General features: G+C 43.9%; 1 protein-coding gene across 1 annotated transcript in view; it reads right to left on the bottom strand.

The window, feature by feature from the left end:
• Positions 1 to 10853: 10853 nt before the first annotated feature.
• Positions 10854 to 14587, bottom strand: part of LMX1A (LIM homeobox transcription factor 1 alpha) — a 153826-nt gene continuing 150092 nt past the window's right edge. Inside the window, exon 9 of the mRNA XM_070608172.1 lies at positions 10854 to 13041. Within this exon, the coding sequence (XP_070464273.1) occupies positions 12881 to 13041 (161 nt within the window). The 3' untranslated portion in view covers positions 10854 to 12880. The remainder of the gene's footprint in view (positions 13042 to 14587) is intronic.

Genomic DNA, 14587 nt, shown 5'->3' with positions numbered 1-14587 from the left:
GGGGTTATGGTTTTGGGATTAAAGACCACAGAAGTAAAGTGCTGTTTCCTTCACAACATATCAAAGGTGCATACTATCAACCTGATGCGTGACTGTTGATGTTGACCTCAGCCACGTGGCTGAGAGAATGTTTGTCAGGTTTCTCCACCATTAAGCCACTTTTTCCTCCCTTTTCATACTGAGTTTATTATTGTTATTTTAAATGAGGTAATAAGTAAATACTTTTAACTTTTCTTAGTTCAAATTTCTTATATGGTTAAATCCCAATAGACATGGCTCACATAAACAAGAGCTCTTTGGAGTCCTCGATAATTTTTGAAAGCATAAATGGGCTCTGAGAATAAAAGGTCGGAGAGCCACTGGCCTAGCCACGCCAGACTAACTGCTGTCTTCCTACAGTCTCTCAACTTTCCTGAACCCTCCCCTATCTCTGATCATGCTAATGATCAAGTCTAGAACACCCTTCCTTTCCTTGTCTCCAGGCCAGCTCCCTCTCACCTCTCAAGGCGTTGCTCTGTGAAGCATTCTTTGACTCCTCAAGCCGACTTAAGTTTATCCTCTCCTATAGTCCCATGCCACCTGGTACAAGTTCATATTTGATGTGTGCCATGTAGTGACTAATTATAATGCTATATACTAATAATAGTGCAATTATTGTACTTGCTTCTCTCTCAAACAAGGGCAGTGGCTTGTCTGACTCATCATTCTACCCTGGCACAGGATGTAATGCCAGGCATACAGTATGTTTGTTGAAGGAATAAATGAACAGCTGGTCCAGTGATACTGATCTCTCCCAGCGACTGACCAGGCCACCCTGCTGGCTCTATGTCTGAATGAAATATGTCTGTTTCTCCCTCTTTACCGTGGCAAAGGCCAGGTGTTTACCTCTTAGACATTTCCTTTAATTCAGCAAATATTTTTCAAATATCTGTTATATGGCAGACACTGTGCTAGGAACTGGGGGTAAGAGGTGCACGTGGGGAGGTATGTCTAGCAGGAAATAACTAGTCATGTTTGTGTCTGAGCTTAATCTGCCTTCCATAGTTACGGGCAATTCACATAAAACGGTCAGGTGCATCCAAATGTAGCCTAATCCTGGAGTATAAATAGGCCAAGGAGCAAGCAATTATCCAGGGAATTCAAAAAGTAGAGTCAGCTACCCTAGGTAATGAAATGTAGGAAATATTTTATGCAGGCTGATGGTCAGATTTACCCAGATTCATGATTCCTCTTGAATAATGATGCACAAACTTGACCAAGTCCTTGTTCTCTCACCCTTTTAGTATTCTCTTTCTGGCTGGTATTAGGGTAAAAGGAGGTAGAAAGAAGGAAAGAAAGAGATGATGCAAGAAAGCTAGAGAACTCAACTTAGGGTTCCCTTGGCCAGTAAAATGCAGGTAAATGCTAATATATCAGTTGCAATGGAGCCACCCATTCAGAGATTCCAAGCTAGAACTATGACAGCTTCCTTTTTGCCATTCATTCCGTGTTTGAAAGGGTTTTTTTGGTTCCAAAAGGTCTAGATGTGTGCTGTCCAATATGGTAGACACTACCCACATGGGGCTTTTGAGCACTTGAAATGTGCCTAGTGGGACATGTTGAAAATAGCATTAGGGATATATGGGACTTAATAAAATATATTGTTAAAATTAATATCACCTATTGCTTTTTTTTTTAAACTTGACTAATGGAAAACTTAAGATTACACCAGTGGCTCATATTATATCCCTATTGGATACCGAAGATCTACACAACAGTCTCAGTTCACCGTCTGATGCTCAGGTTACCAGGGGATCTGGTTCGAGTCATTTCTTTGCCCCACACTGACTGTTCACTTGGCCAGAAAACCCTCCATTTAACCCCAAGCCATGGTCTCTGCCTGCCTTTGCAAGGTGAGGTAATTAACATAAGATCACTCAGAGCAGGCTCTTGCCCTTTCCTGATAACATCATGTGGAACTCCCACCTGAAAGGTAATCTCCCAGCAAATCTCAGGCTGGCCATCAGGCAAGATCTGAGAACAAAGGAGGGGTTGTTGATGGAATGTTCCAATCCCTAGAAGAAGGTCAATCCCAAATCCATCCTTTCTCCTCTCTTCACCCTCCTGCACCTGAGGAAACCTTCATTTTCACTGTGAAGCTCCCCAAAAAAGACCTCTCATCTCTGAGTCCGTGCCACCCCCGTCTCCCTTCCCCTCAGCTTCCTGCTATGTCAGAGTGCTCATCAGCCTCCCTGGAATAATGGCAGGCACGGAGCAGTCTCCCTCAAAAAACTCCCTCTGAGTTGCTCACTGGGCCAACCTGAATCCCAGACACATGCCTGACCTCCAGAAAGGCTGGTTCAAACCCACTTCTGTGTTCTGTGTTTGTATTTGTCAAAGGCAATCTTCCCGGACAAAGGAGGACAGGATTTGGCAGGATGTACTCCATGTTCCCTATTTTTAAAGGCTTCACTGTGTTCTCAATTACTCAGGCTCAAAATGTCTTTAACTCACCTCTCTCCTCTTCCCTTGTCTGATCAGTCATCAAATCCTGTGACTTTTGTCACCAAATCATTCCTCAAATTATTCCTCCTTTCTCCCCATTCCCATTCCTACACTAGGCCATTACTTTGCACCCAGGAATGACTCAATAATTGCCACCATATTCCATGCTAATACTGATCTTGCACTTGTACTCCTCATACCAATTTGGCAAATAGGGGTCTTTATCCTCATTTACTGATAAAGAAACAGAGATTTGGGGTGGGGGGGGGAACACGTGGCTGTAAGTGGCAGGATGATAACGCGAGCATGTCTGACTCCAAACCTTGTGTTCCTTCCATGCTGGTGTCCCCAACTCAGTGTAATAAGAAGAGCTGCAGCCATGTCTGTCTAAGCTGTGTCAGTTTCTCCATGGGTCAATGTCTGAATGAAAAATGAAAAGTTTAATCCATAACCCTAGGGCTTTCAAACCTCTGATGTTGGGGCTGTAGGACCCGACTGGCTGACACGTTAGAGTCCTGACTTGGGATCTGTACTTAAGTGTCTGATATACTGCTGATTGTATTGTGTATATTTATTTGTCTTCTATAGATTGTTAAACAAATTGTCATATATTTTGTTAAATATGTATACTAAAAATATTTAATAATATGCCTTATCTCCTTACTAACCCTTAGCTTTATAAGGATAGAAGTTGTGTCTTTATCTTTATGGTATACCACAATAGTGCCTCTAATAGTTGTTCAGGAAAGGTTTGTGGAATTGAATAATTTCTGATGCCTGGTGGATAAGTCCAATCTGTTAAGGAGACATCTCAGGTCCTTCCCAGGCAATACAGCCCTAATTGAATTCCACAGCCTTGCATCAGCCATTCCCCATCCTCACTTCCCCACGCCTCCGTGTTTCAGCCCCAAGATTGTCTTCCCCCTAAGCAGTGTCTTCTGCTCACGATCTAACGATTTCTTCTTTCTGGATTGTTCTTCCCCACCCTATATTCCTGGCTTTCTCTTCATCTTTGAAGGCCCAGATTAAATAACACCTCCGCCATGATGTCATTCCTAACTCTCCTTCACTTTGCCTGTATAGAACTCTGCATACACCTTTGTTAAAAGCCCAATTATATCATAATGGCCTATTTACAAACCTTTTCTTGCCAGCTAGAATTATGCTCTGGGAGGAAAGATTATTTCCAGAACTTAGTGTGGCAGGAAAACATACATCTCTAAAATATTTTATTTTATCATGAAAGAATTAAACAAAGGCGAAAGAAAAGATTCAGGATATAGACAAGATGTCTTGATCAGAAACAGGATGAATAAAGCTTTTCCCATATTAAAAAGAGATTCCTGGCTTGGGTAGGAGAAGAAGAAAGGGTGGGAGACTGCAGGCTTCCTAGCAATGCTTTCAGAAGATCCAAGAGAAATCACTGCAAGGGGTGTCAGGCCCATGATAGCTATGAAGAAAGATGTTGATGCTGTTGACTATGGTGATGGGCACCTTTGGGTGATGGCAGAGGGCCAACATGAGATGGGCCCCTTCCTCTAACTCCTCAGCCACTGTGGCCCTGCCCAAGACCAAAGACTGTAACAGGGGCATGCGATTGGAGAGGGAAACCCAGCCCAGTGGGAAAGAGATGGAAATTAGACTTTAGGTTGCCATATAGAAAACAAAGAGAGATGCATTTCTTACAAAGTTGAGTTTTCAAACCTAAATTCATATTCACTACCCTAGTCTAGTGACTGGTATAGAGATAGTCCTTAAAAAGTTCGTCTTAAATCTTGAGTAGACAAGTAAATAAACAATTTCTTTAGATTCACCACGCAACTGCTGAACTTTTTGTGGTATGCCTAAAGGGTATTTAATTGTTTGAGTTTTAGAGGAATAATAAATAACATCACTGTCTTTGCTTCCCAAGTTTGTGACTAAATGGCAAATATTACAAAGGAATCAGCCAAATGAAGATCTTTTTAAAAATCAGCTTTATCGGTAAATCTAATTAAAGAGTGAAGCTTAGATTTGTAGCCACAGTCAGAGGATCCCTAACTATAATCCCCTTGAATCAAACTGTCCCCCAAAACTGCATTTCCGTCCCAGTTACCTTTCACACAGATAAACCAAGGACACCTCATACTGAGTCCAGACCACAGAGAGACACCAAAGACCCAGCAGAGCTGAGCCAAGCATTCTCAGCTCCTTTTCCCAAACAATCAACCACATACTTTCTCCTCCTCCTTTTGAGGAGAAGCAAGTTAGGAGTGAGGAGAGGCCAGGAGTGTTTCTGTAGTGGAATTCTCCTCACAGAAACACAATACCAGGGAATGAAGATCCTTCTCTAAAATCACTCCACAGCTTGTGATTGGCATAATGTATGATCTGTGATATATCAATTCTGCTTGGCCTCCCAAACATCTTAATCCTCTCCTAATACTAGTAAACTGGTCCTCCTCTCAGGCCTCTCTGTTCAAGGTAGAATGGGACAGGCCTGATGCTTTTGGTGTCTTTATGTCATTTTTCCTACTTCAGAGGAGAGCAAACTTCTTTAGAGTAATGCTTCAACCTCCCGATTTCTGCTTTCTCCCCCAAATAATAGCAGATGGTTGGAAGAAGCATTTTTCGTATCCTAGGAGAGGAAAAGAGCATTCTGATTCTCTTTAACTCCCATATCCCAACACACACACATAACTGTTCTCAGGCTTTGTCCAAATGATAGCTTAGAGCTAGGATTAAGAGAAAATACCTGGTCAGCCATAGGAGTGTGACTTCTGGCCAAACCTCCTCATAAATATGTGTGCAGGTGTATTTTTGTATACATACTAGGTACACACATATCTGTATGTAAATCATGTGTGTATATGTGCATACAAACTATGTACATACATTTGTGTATGGAAATAATGTAAATACATGTGTGTCTATACTACGTACCCAGTATGTATGGAATAATGGATCTGTAGGAGGCTGTACAGAATTGCCTCTTCCCTCTCCTTCAGGAGGCTGGGTAATCTGATCAAATTCCACATTGGTTGTACATGACAAATCTACAGGGATAATTAAAGAAGTTGGTTGAGATGAGGTGGGTGAATAAACAAGCCACTTCCTGTCCTTAAAGGGATAAGAGGACTCAGCTCTAACGCCTGTGCCTTTCGGATCATATAAAGTCTAAAGTCACAAGATAAGCATTGCACCCTCTATCCTCCTTGCCTCAGTTGACTCCCGTGACCTAGGAATATATTGTCTGGACCTTTCATTCTTTATCTTAGTAGCATCAGGGGAAGAAAATGGGCTTAGATTTCATCCTAACTGGGTTTGGCTTTGTGTTCCACTTAGGATTAGATTTTGAGGTGAGTCAAAAAAAACACAAAACAACAGTAACTTAAAAAAAGAAAGAAGTTTATTTCTTCCTCATATATAAATCAGGACCTAGATAGTTCAGGGCCAGAATGGCAGCTTGGCTCCCAGAAGTCCTCCGGAATCCAGACTCCTTCCACCTTGCTGTTTCACCACGTGCAGCCTCCATTCACAAGTTTATCTCATGACCTAAGATAGTTACTCCAGCTCCAGCCATCACAACTGTATTACAGCCAGGAAGAAGAAAGTGACATAGAGAGAGAAAGGGCACATGCTAGTTGTCTTTTAAGGAAGGTACCTCAAACATGCCATATGAGACTTCTGGTTATCTCACTGGTCAGAATGAACACACTTAGTTGCACTGGAGTTTGGGAAATGTAGGTTTTATTCCAAGGAAATTTGTACCAGCTTAAAAAAATGGAGGGTTTATTTTAGGAAAGAATAAATTACGGCAAATGACTAGCAGCCTCAGTTAAACTTTGAAATAGGGTGTCTTTGATCTGTATTAATGAATTATTGGCAACAAGCTCCTATCACCAAGACCTTCACCATCAACCTCACTCAATGCCTCAAATTCCACCATTAGTCAACCCTCCACTCCATCCAGAATGGTATTTGAACATGCCTTGCATCCTTCCCTCTGTACTTTTACCCACTTTGGTCCTTTTGTTTAAAATGCCCTCCCTTCTACTCTCAATCTATGAAAATTCTACCCATCTTCAAAGGCTCAGTTCTAACCTCACCTTCTTAGTAAAGCCTCTTCTTCCCTTCCCTTTTCCCAATAACCTCTGTCTTTTCTGCATGCCCATGGTACACATTATGCCAGCAGTCTGACATTTGTCACATGTGGTTATACATATTGAGTTCATGTGCACATCTTTTACTTTCAACTAGACTATAAGCTCCTTGTAGGCAGGAGAGGTATCATGACTTCCTTGTACCTCTCACACTACCTGGGCATGCATGTGCTCCTAAGACTGCTACCAACCTTGCCACTTAGAAGTCAGAGCTGGGGAACAAGCAGAAGACCAAGACTCAGGAGAAATGAATTAGAAACTCAACTCTGACCCTAACTAGCTCTGCAAACTTAGGCTTAGTTTCTCTGAGTTATAGGTTTCTCATCTATAAAATGAAGGAAGTAATACCTGCCCAATGTAATCCAGAGGGTCATAGCAAGGACCTAAAACACACACACACACACACACACACACACACACACTCACACACACACTCTGTGTACAATGTAAAACAACACAAAAATTGTAGTATGTAACTTCTGTCAGGGTTTTTTGACTGCAAGCAACTGAAACAAAATCAAGCTCATTTCAGCCCAAAAGTGTCTTTATTGGAATAGCAGAGAAGATTGCTCATGGAATCACAGGGTACTGGGAGACCAGTCTTGGCAACAAATAGGGAGCAGAGCAGCTCTGGGGGCCTGGCGACAGGAACTGTTTGGCCATCTCATCAGGTGCACCTACAGAAATGAAGCAACTCCAAACAAGTTTCCCACCTTATGCCACTCCCTCAGATTCAAGTCCTGGGAGAGGGTTGTTGGCCTAGCTTTGGTTACATGCGCCTGCTCCTTGGTTACAGCAGCCCAGTCACCTTGATTTACAGTCCCACAAATCTACACATGATGGAGGAAGGTCAAGTCCCTCAGAAAATCAAGGTGATGTTATCAGAAATAGACTGAATGGAGGCCGAGAGGCCAGAAAACAGCAAATATCCACCATGGGGCTTAATAAACATGTGTTGATTGAGTGACAGTGTCCCATTCCTTTGATTGTGAAGGCATTTTGTACTATAAGACTCTATAAGCAACTTCTTTAGACCTTATCAGTGAACACCTTGGAGGGCATTAGCTTATCAGATTCTTTCCACCCATGGCAGTTAGAACAGGGCCTTGCAGAAAGGAGAAACAGAATTATACTTGATGGCGGAGGGCACTAGGAGACATGAATAAAGTCCTCACTCCATCATCACTCGCTCAGAGAAACCTTCTCTGACTTTCCCGACTAGGTCATACTTCCCTACATTCTCTCTTACAGCTCTAAGACTTTCCTCTTGTGGCTCTTAATACAATGCAAGTTAAATTTATTAGCATTTTTGGTTAATGGCTATTTCCTCCACTAAGTTATAATCTCCATGAGGGCAGGGCCAATGTCTCTTTCTGCTCACCTCTATTTCTATGACCCATCCCAGAGCCTGGCATATTCTAGGTGTGCAGTAGATACTTATTGAGTGAATTAAATGAATGAACTAAATGAATGAATAAGCTGCTAAAAGGACCAGATAAATTGGTCAGCGGCACAATTATCTAGGGTGGGTCACTCCCACCAAAGATCAGGGGCAGGCTCAACTTTTCCCTTCTTAGGCACAGGGGGTGGCAGGGGAAGATGAAAAATAGTGACAGATTAGTCAATGCACCATCCACTAGGGGCTGAGCCACCCTAGGCTGGTTTTTTTTTTTTTCCCTCAGAATGCTCCCCTGGAGGGGAGAAGGCCCATCAGGCAGTGGCAGCAGTAATCCACAGCTGCTGAGAGAGGAAATGATTATTCTCCCTCTGATCTGGGGCATCCCTTCCCTGCTGTGGGCATCCACCCAAGGAGGACACTGCTCACACGGATGCTGTGCTCCCCAAGGGGCCCATCTGCGTGTGTGTGTGCCTCCTGAGACAAGATACTAAGAAGCCCTCCTATTTGCACAGCACTTCATGGTCTACAAAGTTCTTTCCTAACTATTTCCTTTCATGCTCACAACCAAGCTGTAAGACAGGCAAGTGTTATTGGCCCCATTTTATAGATGAAGAAATGGAGGCTCAGAGCCTTGCTCAAGGTTATGCATGTAGGGAACTTCAAATATGACATAAACTTCAAGGCAGGGAATCTCCAATTGTCCACCTCATTCAGGTCTAGAGGGACTATATTTTTAGCATAAACATCTCAAGGCCTTCTTTTGAGCCCTAAAGGTTGTCTCCCTTTCTTGTCATTGAACAGAATGTTGCAACATGGTAAACAAAAGAGCTCAGGAAAACAAGGTATTAATTTGGTTTTTATCCTGGTTAAATTATGTCAGTCTGCAGCCCAGTTTGGACTGATGGAATATATTTGCATTTATATGTGAGGGGATCGGAGAAGGGGAGAAGAGAAAAATACTTTGACTTTACTTGCAGTTCACTTAAAAACAAACTTATTTTGTCTTTGGGTTTGGCATTGACAAATTCCACTTTCTTCCCATTTTTGATTTACGTTAGGTCAACTCAAAATTCTCCCATTCAGAAAAGTCAGCCGACGGATCCTGGCTCTCACTCTCATCTCAGCCCTATTGTGTGAGCCGGAAAGTGACTAGATGGCTGGAGAAATCTCTGATGACCTGACTCGGGGTCAGAGTTCTTAATGTGTCTTTGGAATTGGAATTTTATCTGCATGCCTTTAAAAAACAATACAAAACAAAAACGTACCATTCCCCACAATTGTAACTGAGGCTAAATAAGATCTACACTGAGACTGAAAGATGTTATGGGGAGACATGATAGGGGCCTGCCTATCTCAGGTGAACCAGGGTGTGTTCTTTTTTCTCAAATATGGTCTGAGGCTCCCGTAAGCCTTTCATCAATGACCAAACCCAGAGAGCAGGGTCTGGCCCCTGGCCCCACAGCTCACACACATTGGGCACTTTCCATGTGCCCAATGCGGGGCTGAGTGCTTTGTACGTCTTATCTCACTTGTCCTCATAACCCCTCCGTGGCAGCTAGTGACAAACACCATGCCCGTACTGTGCATGAGTCATCAGAGGCTCAGCAGAGTGAAGGAACTTGTCCAAGTCCACACAGTTAGTGAGCGGAGGAGCTGGAATTTGGATCAAGACTTGCCCACTTTCAGCTGGAAGGGGAAAAGAGAAAAGAAGAATGGAAACAGCCAATCCCCAGGGAAATCTTAGAAGCCATGAGCAGAGCCATCATTATGCGTGGAAGAGAGGTGTCCTTCTAACCTGAACTCCCTCCCAGGTTTTTTATGTGAGCAAAAATATAAGTTTATCTTGTGTTTGAGCTATTATAAAATGGGTGGGGGGCGGGAGTTGTTGCAGCAGGTCGCCTTTCCCAGTTACTCCACACAGGCACCTAACCTGGCTTTGCAGGCTTCTTTGAGAGAAGGCCAAGTCTGGGTTGATTCGGAAGGATAAGCCAATTAGGCAATTGTGAAAGGATAAGGATAAGAACTGTCTGAAGGATAAGTCAATTGTCAATTAGGCAAACATGAGGGGTAAGGGTCTCAGGCCTAAACTCTCTCTGGGAACTGGAGATGGAACCAGGCTAGCCCAGTGGAGGCCAGTCTGAGATACAGGCTTCCTTGGTGGGCTCTTCCTGCCAGCCTGGCCATATAACTCACATCTCTCTGCTTCCAGGCCCTCAGCAAGAGGCAGAGCCAGCTTCTCATATGGAGTGGGTGAACCAGAGGTTGGGGTGGAAGGGTCTGAACCACTGCAGGTGGGTGAGAGAAGACAAAAATTGATGCCACCCTTTGAGTATGTCTTGTGGTCTTACATCCATACTGTTTCCTTACTTCTTTTCTTCATAGTTGTAACTATCACCCAGCCATATGTCACATTTAAAATTGTTGAGAGTCTACCAAGGGAGCCACTGTCTGTTGCTCTGCCCCCACCCTGTCTGGGCATCTGTCTTCAGGCCTGCATAAGGAATCTTCCTCTTGCTCCATGACTCTGCTCTGATTTCCAAGCAAATGCTCTTACGATGCACATCGCAAACTGTTCTGCCTCGGGTGAACGTGGTGGTAAAGGTGGAATATTCCCAGTGCCTCCTTCTGGAGGGGTTCTTGTAAGGACTGAGGTCTTTGAATCCATCTTGGCAGGAGGGTGAAGACCCCTTTCTTGCGTTTTCTTACAGTTACTCTTTCCCTCCATGTAAAGCTTCACCATAATCCCCTCCCCATGCCTCTGTGGGCAAAACATCCATGTCCCCTGGTTCCCTACCCACCACCCCTGCCCCTGAATAAACAACAGGTCATTTGTAAGAGGTTTTTAATTTCATCTTGGTATGCCATTAGGGAGTGGAATAAGGATCTCTATTCATTTTCACTCACATAGTACCTGCTACATCCTCCAACTGATTTTTACCACAGAAGCCTGAGGAGGCATGCAGCATCTGCATGATTTTCACTCGCCAGACTGGTTTGGGTTTCTTGATGGTTTGCATAAATTATAAACAAGAGCACAAAAATCACACAACATAGACTCTACTGTAAGGGGGCGTGCTCCCTCTGGCCTTGCAGTCAGTGATGGGGACGAGTCCCTGTGTCCAAGGCTCTGATGACTGATAACATCCCCAGGAGTGAGGCCAAGCCTATCCCAGCCCCTCTAAGAGGAGCCAAGCTGACCCTCTGTCTTCCCCCATCAACTCATTCTGGTTTCTCAGGAGGCCTCCTTGCACAGAAGTATCCCATCCTAGCACCACAATTGGAGAACAGGGTGTGGAATTGTCCCTGTGTACAATGGCAGCTGGGTCTTCTGTGCTCAGGGTCAGAAAAGTGAGTTGGAAGGAGGAGCCCTGGGTTTCCCCCGGACCCCCTCTGCCCCTTTGAGCTCCAGGAGGTTGTTCACAAATAGACCCTCTAGAACAGGAGCCAGCAAACTTTCTATGAAAAGAGCCAGACAGTACAGATAGTAAATATTTTAGGCTTTCTGGGCCATATACACTTGTCACACATTCTCTTCCTTTTCTTTTTTTACAACCCTTTAAAACTGTAAAAACCAGTCTTAGCCGGCAGGCTATAAAATACAGGCCTGCAGGCTGTAGTTTGCCAGCCTCTGGGATAGAACACCACGATGCCCTCCCTCATCCCCTCAGCCGCAACTTTCTCCCCATTGAAGGACTCTGGCATCCCCTCGAGCCGCCCTGAGCTGGTATCTTCAGCCCAGCCTTTGCAGAAGGGACGATGACAGGCAGTTGCCCTCAGTGCTCAGGGAGCAGGAGTCCTCTTGCTCTGCAGCCCAGGTGTCCTCCTTTGCCAAGTGACTGGGCTGGTCATATTTTAAGCAAATATCAGACATTAGTCTCAGCTCTGCTCACATGTCCTGGGGGTGAATTAAGCCTCTGTGTCCCCCAGTGAGGTAGGTACATACTATCAGCCTCATCCCACACTTGCAGATGCTGAAGTTCAAGAGCAGAATTGACTTCCTAGCGCTGTCCAATAAGCACAAGTCAGAATTTAAAAGAAAGCCAAAGAGTCTAGGCTTTACGTTTTCCAGGAACATCATTAGGAATTATTCTGTCCCACCCAAGCCCAGTGATTCAACCTTAAAGAGAGCAAAAATCCAAGAGAGAACACTGTCAGCCACACAGAGTTGCCTTCCAGACCTCAACGACACTCTCTGAAAACAGAATTCACTCAAGCACTCAAAGCTATGGGGCTTGGTGGAGCAGCCCTCTCTGCCCTGCCGACAAGTCTCTTCAAACTAAAACTAAAGTTTATAAAAGTAAATTATCTCATTTTATAACTTAAGTGCATCAAGAATTTCCTTAAATATAGTTCACACTGAAAATAAAGTTACTTTTGCTGTACAGTTGGTGTCTGTTATAATTAGGAATAAACTTTGATGATAAAGTATGAAAGGTTACACACTCACGCACACATCTATCTATCTGTCTGTCTGTCTGTCTATGGGCGTATGGATGGATAGACATATGCACCTCTTGACAAGAGCTTCCCCAAAATGGTGGGAAGTTGTTTTCTAGTCTCTAGGTTTCTAGTTTGCATGAGAATGTCTATATTAAAAGTCCCTGTCCTTAATGATAAACACATCTTCAGACCTAACGCTAAGACTCTTATTAGAAACATTAAACTATGCAATCCATAATGTATTCAGTCTTTGGAAATGCCGAGCTATGCCATATCATTTCACAACAGCATCCCCAACAAAACTCCCTCCCCAACCCACCTCTTCCCTGGCCATCCCCATCCTAAAGCCAGCCGACCCCGCACATAACGTGGTTGTTCCATATGGGAGCCTAGCCACAGAACTCTGGGGGAAGACTCAAGAGGTGAAGTAAGAATTCTGCATGGAGTACAGGTGGTCAATGGGGTTTCCCACTCTGGACTGCAGGGGCCCGGCTTCTGAAGTTGCTAGGAAACAGTCACCGAGGTTACTGAGGGAGGTGTCGTCACTGTCCAGGTCGTGGAAAAGGGGTTCGGCACCTGAAATGGAGATGAAACACTGGCATGAGGGCCTGGAAAAAGTCTCACTCCAGTGCTAGGAAATTCACCTGAATTCAGTGATTGTGGCATAAGCATACCCCCCAGGTGAAGCTTTCTACTGGCGGCTGGAGAGGGGGTGGAGGTGGGAGGACATCTACAGAGAAAATAGGAGGGAGCTAATCTCTAGCCACAAAAGATCTCTAGTCTCCTTAGGGGGCTCATGCATAAGGTGTAAGCACTGAAAACAACGTAAACTAGGAGATGACCAAGGGCTAAGTTGAGTGCAGCATAAGTAACGTCAGAATGTCCAGATGGTGAGTGTGGGGCATGGGCAGGTGGCAGCACCTCAGGCCAGAGAGACAGGGACAGGCTTCCCGGAGGATTTGAGGCAAAAATGGTTCTTGAAAGAGCGATGGTAAGAAAATAAACATCAGCTCTGTGGATGAGGGTCGGGAAACCTCCTATGATAACACTTGACCTTTCAAATAGCAAGATTACACTGAGTGTCTGCTCTTTCCCCAGATCAGTCCTGCAAAGGAAAAGAAGGTCAGGTGCCCACCTTTGAGTACTTTACACCCTTGACAGAGAAGCCAGGAGGGCACACTGTGGAACAGCTGGGAGACCGCTGTGACCAGAACCTAGAGGCACATGCATTTTATCTCCACTTCAAATAAATGGGAGAGGAGACAGTGGAGTTTATAAAACTTGTCATGTGGCTTTAATTATTCATTTTACTAAAGGATTCATCATAGGAATCCTTTATGTAACAAGACCCCTAGGACTTTAAAAATTTAAAAATTTGCAAAAAAGTCATTTGTCCTGTTTTCTCTGAGCTGTCATGTGAAGACAGTACAGATGTTAACACGTGTCTTCTAAAGAAGCAAAGAGGATGGTCATCACTGGCGCGTGCATTGTATATCTACGTGTGTGTGAATGAAGGAGCTTCGTCAATGAAGTCTCTGCAAAGGGCCAGATCTTAATCAACATTTGCTGAATGCATCACATGGGAAGATAGGGGTGATTTTAATAATAAATAGAATTTTTTTAAATGAAGGTGAAAAAGAAGTTGCTTGACAAAATCTGTGAGCTGAGGCATGTGTCTCTGATACTAATGTTTTGAAGCCTTGCTGAATAAAACTTTATTTTTAGCTCTCAGGGTTATTTATTGCAGATTGCACAGTATGGATGAATGCATTACACAGGCTGCTCACTTTCTTTGTATAAAAGCGTGGTGCCCTATATTTGGCCCTGAGATGGAACTTCAGCCCTCCACTCCGGAACTTGCCCATCCCATCAGGATGCCCAGTCCCCAGCTATCCACATACCCAGCAGCCGAAGCAACCCAAGGAGGGGTGAGGTGGAGGGGGATCGAGGGTGCTTTTCACTTCACAAGTCAGTTTCTGTTTCAGGAATTACATTAGAGCACCTACTAGTATCCATGACAGGATAGTCCAATTAGAACACTTTTTTTTGTGCTCTTATATATTTTCTTTCTTTATGCAAAAGTTTGCTTAATTAAGGACTTCTGTCTATATCACTGCAAATA

The sequence above is a fragment of the Equus przewalskii genome, unplaced genomic scaffold (assembly GCF_037783145.1).
Source record: "Equus przewalskii isolate Varuska unplaced genomic scaffold, EquPr2 ChrUn-3, whole genome shotgun sequence".
NCBI classification, from domain to species: Eukaryota; Metazoa; Chordata; class Mammalia; order Perissodactyla; family Equidae; genus Equus; species Equus przewalskii.
The sequence above is the reverse complement of the archived record's forward strand: the minus strand, read 5'-3'. Positions and strand labels throughout refer to the sequence as shown.